Source organism: Pieris napi, chromosome 7, assembly GCF_905475465.1.
Source record: "Pieris napi chromosome 7, ilPieNapi1.2, whole genome shotgun sequence".
Lineage (NCBI taxonomy): Eukaryota > Metazoa > Arthropoda > Insecta > Lepidoptera > Pieridae > Pieris > Pieris napi.
In genome coordinates, this window is record NC_062240.1 from 12,624,829 (window position 1) to 12,638,857 (window position 14,029).

The window sequence follows — 14,029 nt, forward strand, 5'->3', positions numbered from 1 at the left end:
CCATTAGGCACGCTAAAGGCAGATCTGTGGCCGAGAAGCTAGGCAGCAGAGTAGTGTCAAAACTCTTCCGAAAAGGGTTGATTGGCGTAAACTTAGGTCTGGTGATCTTGACGTCTACCGCCGGGCCCGGGCGACATGTCCTCCCGGGAAATATCCTTGATCATGATATTTATGGGCGAGTCAGAGCCCACTAGCGGGTGGAAACCAGCCATGTTCGATTATACCGTAAAATCATTACATAGAACACTTAGCAGCAAACGTTGAAATTCAGATAGAAACGTAAAGAATATCCGAATAGTCGAATACAACATATTTTTTCAAACTTTGTGGCACATGGTCTACGCATCTCATCACACAACCAATAGACATAGACATATCATTTATTACAAACAAAAACACACACATATAAACACACAAATAACAATAATCAAAAAAAAAATTAAATAAAAAATAAATATTTTCCCATTCGGTTCGTTTTAATTATGTAATGCGTGTGTGCTGTGGCTGTAATAGGCCCTGACTCAGCATTATGCTGAGGAGCAGAATGTTCCACAGTGCTGCCAGAGACCACATCAGCTAGTTTGCGCCTCAGTCGCAAAACGTGAATTGCAATATCTGTATTGGCTCTCTATAAAATTGCTGATGATTTGCATGTATGATATTGCAACATCCATCATTTGAAACAATCTACGACAGGTTTTAAGGCCTACGTACGGTTTAAAAGGGAAAATCGGGACAACGATGAGTTCTACGAACAGTGCGATCCATTGACCGTATGATTGAATAAGACAAGGGCTGGGCCGGTGATCGGTAAGCTATGAAGCATGCCACCTGAGCCTCAGGGCGGACTAATGGCCTGTCGCGCGTCCATTCGCGAGGGTGATTGATCGTCACACCGCGCGACATGTGTACAAATAGCCTATAACTTTATACCTTCTACGCGCGATATATCACGTAATGGACTCTGCGATATCGTTGTGATAAACTGGGCATTTGAGAGGCTGATGATTACGTATTCACATATAATGTCTAGTTCTTGTGCATGACATATCCGGTAGGTAGTTTTTATTAATCCGGCGTTTCGAGGGTAAAATCAAAAGGTACACACAAATGCTGCCAACATGTAGTTATTTAAATAATAATAATTATGTATTATTGTACTTCTTTTCCTTATCTAATTAAATACATTTTTTTACAGTGATTGCCAGGAAGAGATCGCTCGAAAGTGATAAGACCGCCAGTTGCCTTCATTTTCATTCAATTATGTTTAAATTTTTATATGTTAATGTAACGTGTTAATAAATAAATAATATGTTACACTTATTTGGTCTGTAGATATACAGATATACAAAACAGCGAAATACCAAACCTTGACAATAGAAAACCCAAGTTAGCCGAGTGGAAGTGATCAATTTTCTTAACAATTTCCCCGTCATCTCAAATCTTTTGAGACGCACAAAACATTTAGCCAATTCAGCGCACAGCCCGTTCCTGATAATAGAGTCTATTGACGCGGCCGGAGGGACACTCGCAAACATAAGCCATTAACGTATTGTTAGCGCTTCAATACCTATCCACGTATTTTCGGAGTTTTTATTCCTATTTCGAGGAAGGTCGCATGCTCGTAGTTTTTTGTTTGCCTTCGATTCTTCAATGACATGTTGTTCAATTTGAATGGCATATTGCTTTCGTGATCCTTTACTATGTAAGCCCTCATAAAATCACGATAAAGACCATATTGAACATTCGCAGGATTGATCTGATAAACTGATAGCAATCACGTGAGCGTTTTGTACGAAAACTTTGAACTACCCTATAAAATATATATTTTAATGAAACAAAATATATATACGGAAAGGAGTGTTTGTTTGACGTGAAGACTTTATTCAAGTGGCACCCGAAAGCTTAACGTATTTGACGAATATATCCTCCTGTAAAACGAGCATAGTTTTATATCCTTGTTTAGGGCGGTAGTCACATATTGTTGTAAAAATAGCTTAAAAATACTAATGCATAGATTTTATCGCGTGTAATGAGCGCAACGACCGAATCAAGAAATTCCGTAACGAAAATAAACCTAACACACGATGACGTAATATAGGGCGGCCAATATGCGTTAGAGCGGGACAGAACGCATATTGCATCTCACATCGGTGTGGCGTGATCGGTGACGTAGTGTAAGCGGTGCAGCCGGTCACATTAGAGTGAGACTACTATATAGGCGTGTTAGTCTGGTAGAGTGGTAAATTGAATTAATATCAAAGAAAAAAAATACTGCATAAATAAATACTTAATTATAATTTCATAAAAAATGCTATGCTATGCTAGCTTTACCGCGGCAGTTCCCGAGTGCCACACATTTTTTGTTTGTTTCCGAATGCCAACAAAAACGATAATAACAGTTAACAGAATTTACGTTTATACGTTCAGAAGTTTAAGTTCCTCGCTCAGGAGGACACGATAAGCCGTTTGTGGCACTGGCACTGGCCGATAATCCATGTCGAAGGCTTTGTGGCCAGCTCGTAAGTCTTAAAGCAGTTGAACAACTGCCATCAATCTTCTCTTGGGAAACGTCCTGCCCCACAATTAAACATACGTATTTTAAGTTAAATATTTAAGTAAGAAAAGAGAATAGAAAGATTTGAAGTAGACTCCGCTTTTTCTTTCTTAGTTGCTGCAGAACTGCTTTTTATTTTTATGGGACTAATAAAACAATCAAACATAGCCAGCAGATCAAGCGACACAAGTGGAAATGGATAGGCCATAGGCCACACACCGAAGAGATTTCAATTATATCCCCAAGCAGGCGATTGATTGGAACCCGCGAGGAAAGCGGAAGCGTGGCCGTCCCAACAAAACCTGACGCCATACAGTTGCAGATAGGGTAGAAAGCCGGAAAGACTTGGAGCGAGGAAAAACACGAGGCTCAAGACCGAACGAGATGGAGACTCACGGTGGACGCCCTTTGCCTAATCTAGCGATTATAGGACTTATATTATAGGAATATAGTCAAGTCAAGTCAGTCAATAAAACATTGTAGGTGTAACAATATCGTGTGTAATACATGAACCATCGAGTATCATAAAACCACAAATGTTCTAGTCCAGTGTTATTCCCAATAATTGAATCGCTGACAACAATAGGAGCGGTCTAATCAACGCAACAATAACTCGCGCAGCAAAATAAAGCCGAACCACTCGTTCCAGAACGGCCGATATTTTAAATTACGAACAATATTACACGACGCGGATACAAACGACTCCATTGTAGCGCGTGTGCGCCCGACAGCTGTTTTAGATAACGTGTGACCTCACCAGAATAAAGCGCTCCGTGAACAATTAAAAACAACAATGATGTCAAGCTTCGCACTTATCAACGATTTAATAAATACCGTTGAATACCTTTGATATGTTATTTAATTACCGCAAACGGGCTATCATTTTATCCTAAAGTGATAGCCCGTATAATAGCCAATCCGTCTACTTACGAATATTTTTCATTATTGTATTTCTTATGCACTTTTCTTTTCATTTTAAATGCCTTTAAACAATTATTGTCTGGAAAAGATAGCTTTTTATAATGCAGGCGGAAAATAAGTTGCATTTAACATTTTTATTAGGTCACAAGAAAACAAATATGTACAAGAATATTTTTTTTCTTGTGTGCAATCTTTAAACTAATAGAAAACCTCCATCAGAGGACTTAGTTTGAACAAAATATTTGGGCCATATAAAGTTCAAACCTCTAGATTCTTGCCATTGGAGGCTGTGGCTATTTGTTACTCCGGAATTAATTAGTCTTAACACGTTCTCACCAGCTCCCGATTAACAACTCTAAAACGATAGAAATTTGAATGACGATTTAATAATGCACTTTTTAAGCAACCCAAGCAAAGAATCAGTTCTGAAATCTCAGTGTTCAATTGAATTCTGCTAAAAACCCCTTTCTAAGCAGAAATCTTGAAGCTATTGATCGAAATAGAAAAAGTAAATTATTTTATATGATTTAGTGATTTGATGTGATTTTACTTTACCTACCTTTTTAGTACCTACCAACATGGAACATTTTGCTATGCTACCCCGGAGACTATTCGATTTTCCGGAATGAAAACTTTTTAGGTTTTTCTGTGAATTTTTCTTTACGTATAAAACTCTGAGATCAAGTCACAAGTTTTAAATTAACATATAAAAAAATAGAGGTTGATCGTCGAGGGGTGAAAATTAAGGGTTTTATGTAATTTTATATGTTGTATCATAAAAAAAAAAATATAATAATTAAAATTTTTATTTATAAAATTAAAAAAAAAGTCTGGGGTGGACACCCCTTATCACTTAGGGATTTGAAAGATAGACAGTAGCCGATTCTCAGTCTTACTGAATATGCATAAAACATTTCATAAGAATAGGTTTATCCGTATCGGAGGAGTATGGGAACGAATATTGTCACCCGAGAATTTTATATATTAAAGATTACAAAATAAAATCTTTCATAAATCTATTAGTTTAATCAATTCTTTTTTTTAATTTACACTGAACAGAAAGCCTTCTGGAACCTAGCATTTAGTTTGACAGACCATTAAGATGACAGGCCATTTAGGTCACTCCATGCCGGACAAGCGAGCGACACTTAAATCCTGAGATGCCGTTACACGACAGGAATTAGATGCATTAGGTGGATCATTTGGCACCGAGGCTTTAATCGCCGGTTTACGGAACAGACAGTTGACCCTATTTTCTTATAAATATTGGCAAGGAAAAGCTACAAAGCGGCCAAGCCTATTAGCTTAGTAGAGTGTATCATTTAAAAAAATACACCAGTATTAACTTGATTTGAAAATTCAGCTTTATAAACACTTTTATCCTATCGCACCAACAACGTACAATATTAAAGCATCATTATTAAATACAAGATATAAAAACTTTTCTATACGATAATAGGCTTTATTAACGTTAAACTCGTGTTATAGAAATATCTTATCAAAAAGCCTAGCGAAAGAATATAAATCGGAAAATGACTCTCAATGAACATTGGTGAAGATCCATAAAAAATAATTGGGTAGTTATTTCCGCAGACAACGGGATCTGTAAAAATGAAATTGGTATCCGGCAAATGGAAAGTAGCCCCTTAACAAACACAAAGAAATAGGTATCTACGCTTATTTATTCGCTCCAATAGCTTTCGATCTGCGACCCTTTGAAAATGCCACTCAAGATTCACAAAATATGCTTAGGTAAATGGTTTTCAGCATCACAGTAAGTATTTTATCAACTTTCCATTCCAAATTCGATAATATTTTTTCACGAGCATAGATAGTGATAGTGATAGCGTGCGACTCTCATCCCTTAGGTCGTAGGCTGTGCACCAATGAACGGTGACAAAAACATCGTGAAGAACCTGCTTGCCTTATTCCAAAAAAGTAGACGGCGTGCGTCAGACACAGGCGGCTGATCACATACTTGCCTATTGGTTTGAAAACTGAACAGATTAAGAAATCTGAGGCCCAGGCTAGTACTTATCTGTTAGTATAATATAAAGCGTTTGTACAAATAGCAAAACATTTGATATACACCAATCGTGTAGCTATAGCCTTTACTTATAAGTTTTAATCCGAGTTTTATAAGAAAACTTTTTCACTTATTCAGGAGTTTCTGTACCTGAGCCGTCAACTTTTGCGAATAAGGTACAAATGTGATGTAAAACTAATACTTTGATAGAAAGAAGGATTAAGTGGCACCCTCAATAACTTATATATATGAAAGTAATATTGTCGGTATTACACTATTTGGGTAATATACTATTTGTGAACGATAAGGCTGAATGTACGGCAAATATACAGATAGTCACATTGTAGTTTATCTAATCTTTCTCTTACATTATACGTCTAACAAAACTCAAAACTTAATTGAAAGAAAAAAATATTTTTCAGTAAATTAAATATTTAAAAATGACAGCAGTGTTGGCCTTGTGGCTTCAGCGTGCGACTGTCATACCTGAGGTCGTAGGTTCGATCCCCGGCTGTGCACCAATGGACTTTCTTTCTATGTGCGCATTTAACATTTGCTCGAACGGTGAAGGAAAACATCGTGAGGAAACCGACATGTCTTAGACCCAAAAAGTCGACGGCGTGTGTCAGGTACCCGAGGCTGATCACCTACTTGCCTATTAGATTTAAAAAATGATCATGAAACAAATTCAGTAATCTGAGGCCAAGACCTATACAATTGTTCTGCCTTAATCATCTGATCTACTGTGACTAAGAGCTATACACGAAACTATTACCATATTAAAAAATAAAACAGTTACAATAATAATAGGGTAATTGAGAAACAAACTTACCTTAAGACAGGTTTAGTTGTAATATTTATTATTAACTACTTAATTTTTTTTCATTTCGAAAATGACGATACAACCTAAAGCCCTCTTTACCAACGGTTCCAAAAAGTTTTATACCCTGACTATTTCGCAATTTATAATAATACTACATATTGAAAAAAAAATAACTATTAGCTGTATGTAACAACCTAGTTGTTGGCTGAAAACATTATGAAAACAGAAATGTATCTAGTTAATGCCTCAACAGAACAGAGATATATATATATATAACCTATCTTGACATAGCACAGCTGGGACATTAATTTTTTTAATGTTTCAGAAATAAATATGCTACTGATACTCATATAGCATTCTAATTGATAAAGAAAGACTAAAACTGTCAAGAAGGTGACACTTATCTATTACCAGCATACAAAAAACAAATCAATGATTTTAGTAATATTATTATAAAAGATATATGTATATTTTATATATCCAAGTCTTCTAGGTGTCCAAATACACTATTACATCACTAAAAATCTAAAATAATATATATCTCAATATTTAGTTTAAAAAATTAGTAAGTTTTTATGTAAATTGAGCCCAGAACCATTGCATTGCATTAAATAAACAAGTAAAATACTTTAATTTGATTACTCCATTTATACCAGGTCCTATCTAGTCAATCAATTTAGAAAAAGTTTAGCATATTAAATGAAGTAGCAAGTTCTATTCAGAAATCAAGAATATAGGTGGTAAGTACATATAATATTTATTATGTGTAATATGTATAAATATAATATATAAATTATTTTTCATCTACTGATGCGTTAAAAAATTATAAGATAATTTAGATGTCGAATTCATTAGAATGATCCTGTAATGAAACAACTACTTTAAGTGAGCCACGGGAATACAATTAATTGATACCAAGGAGGATTTATAACTTATACCCTATAATAACATCTATTACAATATAAAAATAAGTTACACATACTAAGTAACATTTTTGATGTCTAATTTAGAGCTCTTGGTTTTTTGGCTCTTTTCACTCTAATTCTTTTTCTTCTAATAGACCAATAAAACGTTAACATCATTGCTGGGATAATAGAAATACTAAAGCTTACAGCTACAAGTTTATGTCTCAGGAATGCATTACAAAAGTTTTTTTTTTCGAATTTGTATAATAACATTTTCAAGATTACTTAAAATGGATTGCATTGAACTGCTAAAAAATATAGGTGTAGATGAAAATACAACTTTAAACTAATTTTCAAAAGACATTATATAACTTGAGGCTATTAACTTATACTTTGAAAAAAAATATAAATATTTAACCATGTAAGTTGTTTATTGTTTATTTTTTATTTGAGTTAAGTTCTGCAGACATATTACTTAATTATGAATTTGAGTGGATATGTTTCTTAATAATTTATAGAAATATAAGACTGAAAAAAACTTTTATTGTTCCAAACTTTATTTTTTTATTTCCTAATCCTGCACCAACATAAAGATGTAACAAAAGCCAATACTAAATATAAACTACAATTAATTAATATATTTTATTCAATATGAAAGTAATAAAATTAGTTATTACTGTTAATATGTACAATATTTAGTTGTTCAGTGACAATGTTAGTCAATATAGAAATCTTTATGGCTGTTGGTTAGGCATATTTTTTTTAATAATTTCAAATTAACAACAAAAACACAGTACCAATTACACTTTCAATAAAAATTACCTATTTACGTTATTAAAGGATTTTTAAAGTGTATGGACAAATTGTAATAATAAAAAGTATATTTAACTTAATATTTGGTAAAATTACAGAGAGGCACATTCTACTTTTATAAGGAAATATTGGTTTTATAAATGTCTTTTGAATAATAACAATAAGAAAAAAAGCTTGAAATAGGTAGTTGAACTTCTAATAGTAAAATTAACATAACCAATAAAGTGACTTGAGTAATTTTATAGTAAAAATCGTTCATTAAGTTTGTCTCTTATATTATAATCAGTTATATAAAAAGCCCGCCTTGCATAACAGAATCCCTGTTCTTAAGTTAATATTAGGTTGTAGTAGCCTACCTTTAGCGTGGAATCCGTAAAGAAGACTTGAGGTTCGTGAAATCGTTTTAAAAACACAATGAATACATAACTATGCACTATATTAATTATTTAATAATTCAGTCCTTACAAGTTATGTTTTTAAAACTTAATTGTTTCGAAAAATAAACAAAAAAGTACAAAAACACTACATCATTACTCATTTCTTACTAAACAATTTGATGCTAAATATGACTATTGACATTAAACATCAAACAAAATTAGCTATAGTCAACAATGATGACAACTGACACTTGCAAGCATAGAAATAAAAATATAGAGTAAAATACTAAATGATTGATTTTCGAATCAACATATTATAGATTAACCAGTAAGGCACACACATTTTCATCGGGATTACTATTTAAAGCAACAATAATTGTATTATGAAAAAAGTTTTGTTTTTGCAGAAACATGACGGAGGAATTTGACGTATACTAGCAGAGTTTAATGACGACACCGTACTTAGTTACGTTTTGTACTTTTTAATAATAAGAAATTAAGTGTTGCAAATTTCTAGAAAAATGGCTTTCTTTCCTCAGATACTCTTACTTTAGGTTTACCTTAAAATTTAAAAGCGCTTCAGTCCGTCCGAACTCCCAGTTCGTTTTGTCATTAAATTTCTGAATCTGACAAACAATACTCATATGTCAATTGTCAAACAATTTTAACCAATGTTCCCTTTATATACTTATGTCAAAAAGGTTATAATTTATAAACGTAGAATTTTTTATACGTAAAAGAATAGTATTATTGTTAATACCTGCACCGAAATGAACTTTTCCTTATTTAAGACACTTACTCGAAGAACATTTTCAATATGCCTACACACAAAGAACAGCACTGCAGCCTCTAATGTGACATCAAAAACAAAGTCATTTCATACAACAGCAGAGAGAAAAGATTTGATGGAATTCTTTGATATTAAAAAGAATTGGAATGAAACTAATATAAAGGTTGGTAGAGCCTGGAGGCTAGACGAACTACGGATTAAATCTAACACCGATTTACATAAATTATGGTACGTTCTGCTAAAGGAACGCAACATGCTGTATACTATGGAACACGAATGTAATGAAAATGTCCGTTTGTTTCCAAATCCCGAAAGAATTGACAAAGTCCAAGACTCGATGAATAATATTGAAACAGTGGTGAGGGAGAGAAATATTGCATATTATAAGTTAGAGACAGGTGAGACTGGTGAGCGACCAGCTGATGATGTTGTTAATGCTTTTGGATTAAGAGAGCAATATCAGCAAAAAGAGTATTATTTACCTAAGTTTATTAATACAAGGTGGGTACGACCATATCTAGAGCATGGATATATTAATAGTGTTGCTGTCAAGAAATTTTTAAGGCTTTACAATGAGAAAAAGCATAATGAAGTGAGAAAAGCACGTAATAGAAATTACAACCATGTTCAACAGCTGCTTAAGCGGTTTCCCAATATAGATATGAGTGTTTTAACAGCAGAATATCCAGATGTAGATATTGAAAAGGCAAAAAGGACGAGGAAAGCCAGAGGTCATTATATGCCTAAATACTAATTCAATATTTGTAAAATGTTACAATTTACTGAGAAGTTAGCATTTAAGTAATATGAAAATAAAAGCTTTTAAAGTGTCTTGTATTTTTTATAACATGAGGTAGATGTAAGGCTAATACAATATTGCAGTAGTAATAGAAATTTTGCTACAATCCTAATAGTTTGATATTTGTAAATATTTTTAGTATATCAGGAAAACTGCCATCATTTTTTATTTGGTGCAAAATCATCACAAGTTCTTGAAAATTTTGATAGATAGATCTGTATTTTTTAACGAAATCTTCACTAACAGAGTACATATTAGTTGCAGATGAATAATCACTAAGCATATCTTGGTCTAGTTGTTTATTTAATTCTTCCCATATTTCTTGAATCTGTTGAATACTGTATGCATCTAAAAATCCTTGTAGAGCTATGTAGAGTATAGAAATAAGATAGTTCTGATTAACTATATTATTTTCTACATAGTTGCTGTCTAGTTTTGGGTATACAATTTTGGGTTCCATTTTAATTAATTTACTTTCATTAATTTTCCAGATACATTGTTTAGTAAGATAGGCCAATATCTTTTTTGGTTTAATTTGCTTCACATTCAATTCTATTGTTAAGTTAAAATCTTTACATATTGGATATTCTTCCCATTGTCTGTTTTTTATAAAGTATAAAAACATTCCAATAATTTCGTCTTCATTTGATTTAAGAATGGATTGTAGGTGTTTTTTACTTATCAAGTATCTCATGAAGCTTGGCTGTAATCTTTCTAATATTCTCAGAATAGAAGCCTGTGGCAATGCTAAAAAAATTGGTCCTCAAATTAATTCCATTTTTTAAATATCATGTTTCAACAAGATCTTGGCCAAAAGGGCCAACAGCTGTGCTCTGGTTGCTTGGTGAGTATTGCTCCACCAAGTATAAACAATATATTTATCCTTTAACATAGTTTATATATGTGAAACAAATTAAAAATTGAAAAATCTAAAATTAATTCTCAACCTTGACGTTGAATTTTTTCAAGCATGTCAGGCATTAAAGGCGAATAGGCTAATGGAATTAACGTAACACCTGCAATCTTAAGAGAGGAGCGAGGGATGCTGTGCCACTGATTGTTTATTATAAGAACAAAAATCACAAGAAACAAAATATGATACCTGTTATCATTTTGTAAAACTCATTAGTAAAGGCTAATGAATATTTTCCAATATTTGGGTAGTCGCCATTTGAATTATTTTCACAAATATAAAACGTTTGAATTACAGCATTCAACCACATCTGAAAAGTGTAACAATATATTAATTATGAGTTTCTTTTAAGGTATTACAAATTTTAGGTAAAAAAATTATTATTATTCATAATACAATTTTTCAAATAATAATTTAATTGAGTCACAAAAAAATAAAAACCTTTATATGTTTATTGATATAGATTACTGAACAGATGTAATAATGAAAATTAGTTCAGTTCTAAAGTGCAAAATTTCCATCATAATTTTTGAAAGATATCATAGATTATTAATAGCTTAAGTGCACTGCACTGTAAGATTCTTGAAATACTTACAGTCAAAGTTTTAATATGCCTTTCTGGATATTGAAGGTGAACAAAATGTACAAACAATTTCAAGATTTGCCTTGTATTATTTGTAACAGCACCAGTATACAAAATATTTTGAGACCAAAGTATATGAGCCATCAGAGGTTTATTCGATCTCATTAAATGTGAACCTAAATTTTTTGTATATCTGTGAACATCATTTACAAATGTTAAATAATAGAGATTATATTTAAAAAATATATATTTTTTGGAATACTTAATTTAACCTTGAATGCCAAATAGCAAGATCATTTTGTAATAATTCTATTAAGCTTTCTAAAACTGTCATTATCCTTTCAATTCTTTCAGATCGGGTCAACATTTCAAAAATTTCAAATTTCTCTTTCTGCCAATGAAGACCTTGTACACTGTTTTTAATATTATCTGGAGTATTTTCAAGTTTATCAAATAAGGCATTTTCATTAATCTCTGGATTTAGTTCAGCTTCTAATCTCGTAACACAGTACTTGACAATGCCTTTGCTAGATTCATACTTAGTTCTGTCTGTAAAAGTGTTCTGTTTCAGATCCATTGGAGAGGTTAAAAAATTTATATAGCATTTTCTAATACTTTTCATTGCACATGGAGGGTGCATACTAAAATTTAATGATAATATTTGTTGGCATTTTCCTAACAAATTTGACATTGAATAGTTCCAAGTTGAATCTTCATGAGCATTCTATAAGATAAAATATATATTATTGAATATTATTAAACTTACAATTTTAATAATAAATATTGCATAAATAGAATAAGAACAAAAATGAGCTTTCTTTTAAAATCCATTAACTTATTATAGAAACTGGTTTATCAATTTGCATGTTGCTTTTCTAATATTCAAATATAATAAAGACAATCACGTAGAATACAAACTAAAATATCTTAAAACTTACTAGTATGATTTCCACAATATCTTTAAGAATATTGTCTGATAAGTAATTTGAAGGGGTAATACACAGGCGGCATATGTCTAGAGCTTCATACCACATGTTCGATTTCATTTCTATTTTAAATAGTTCCTCAACTCTTCCAGGGACTTGCTTCACCATCTGTAATTGTATAGTAACAGGAATAGATAAGTTAAAGGAAGGTTAACCTAATATTATTTAATAGTTTGAAGTATTCAATTAATCTTGTTTCAAAAAAACTTACACAGTTCTTTAAATCTTGGTGAATACAACGTGACTGTGCACAGAGAGGAAGAGAAAGTAAATCAAATCTTTCGGGATAATTAAGAAATGCATTGTATGATACTTGTTTACAAGCTTGTACAAAATTCTTTCTTTTCAAACTTTCTTTATCTTCAGACAAAATAGGATTTTCTTGCTTTATTCGTTTATTTGTTGACTCTTCCTGAGAATAACCTCGCTTTTCTCCATTCTTAGGTTCAACTTTCGCCTTTTTCTTTTTGGACTCAAACTCGTTCATATTTTTATAATCGTTGCTACTAACCAAAACAAAGGGAAAAAAAGTGTTTTATTAAATTATTTATATGAGATAAGTTAATTTTCGTTTGGCAAATAATAAATATACGTTAAAAAAACGTTTCTTTTAATCGGTGCATTTTAAATTTATAAAACATAATGTAAATTGTAAACCTAAGACAATTGACATAAATGATAGCTCACAACACAGAATAGTTAGTAGCTATAGATCTTTGATAGTGGTATTTTGGATGTTTTTTGAATTTATATAAAGAAATGCCTTTGGTATAGTGAAGTTAGTTTAGATATGAGCCACTATATACAGGTGCTACAGATTAATTTAGCACCCTAGCAAAATCCAACTTAATGGAGTATTTAAAAGTATCTTCTTAGTACTTTGAATACCAATAGGATGGCGCTAAATTCAATAAAAATAATTTGACCGATATCGATAGTTCAGGGGCTTAAGACAAAATCATTAGCGACTGGCGTGACTCACTAACGCCTTTCGTAAAACATATTTGTATGGAAATGGTCACGTGACAGTGCGTGCTAATGTCGATCTACTACTCGACTACTATATAGATTTTTAGAACTTATGGCGCGTCTAAACGGGCCATGTTTTGCTGCAATTGATGGCTGCAACACTGTGGCCGGCAACATTGCAAACAATAGCAGCCACACTATGCAATATTGCAGTAATGTCCCGGCCATATAGCCAAACATGTTTTGTATAGCCACAGCCAGTTCTCTTGTTGTTTCAGTCACTCTCTTTGTTACGGCATAGTGTATCCTTTTCTACGCGACATGACGTTTGCTTTGAGTGAAGTGTTTTGTGCTTTATTCTGTGTTTTGCGATCAGCTGTATTTGACTTTAGATTACTACGTAAAAATGACTACTTTTGACATTCTAGTTCTTGAATAATTTATTATCAAGACTTATTTCTAGACTCAAATTGTCTACAGTTTCACGCCTATTTAAGTAAGGTCGAATCCACAATCTCTTCTTTTTCTGTTTCTTTTTTAAAACAATATAAGCTGCTGCGACAAGTG

The 14,029-nt window shown here is 32.4% G+C and overlaps 3 protein-coding genes across 3 annotated transcripts in view; 1 reads left to right on the forward strand and 2 right to left on the reverse strand.

The window, feature by feature from the left end:
• Positions 1 to 8,619, reverse strand: part of LOC125050822 (bifunctional heparan sulfate N-deacetylase/N-sulfotransferase) — a 153,732-nt gene extending 145,113 nt beyond the window's left edge. Inside the window, exon 1 of the mRNA XM_047650858.1 lies at positions 8,402 to 8,619. The gene's annotated coding sequence lies outside the window, so the exon portion shown is untranslated. The remainder of the gene's footprint in view (positions 1 to 8,401) is intronic.
• A 470-nt stretch (positions 8,620 to 9,089) lies between these two features.
• Positions 9,090 to 10,042, forward strand: LOC125050824 (39S ribosomal protein L47, mitochondrial). Its single transcript, XM_047650861.1, has one exon. The coding sequence runs from the start codon at positions 9,193 to 9,195 to the stop codon at positions 9,964 to 9,966; it is 774 nt and encodes a 257-aa protein (XP_047506817.1). The 5' UTR covers positions 9,090 to 9,192; the 3' UTR covers positions 9,967 to 10,042.
• On the reverse strand, positions 10,028 to 12,980 carry LOC125050823. Its single transcript, XM_047650860.1, has 6 exons — positions 12,705 to 12,980; positions 12,446 to 12,601; positions 11,780 to 12,231; positions 11,520 to 11,700; positions 11,114 to 11,234; positions 10,028 to 10,758 (listed from the first exon to the last, which is right to left on the reverse strand). Exons 1-6 carry the CDS (start codon positions 12,978 to 12,980, stop codon positions 10,112 to 10,114), a joined length of 1,833 nt encoding a protein of 610 aa, XP_047506816.1. The 3' UTR covers positions 10,028 to 10,111.
• Between the last annotated feature and the right edge of the window lie 1,049 nt (positions 12,981 to 14,029).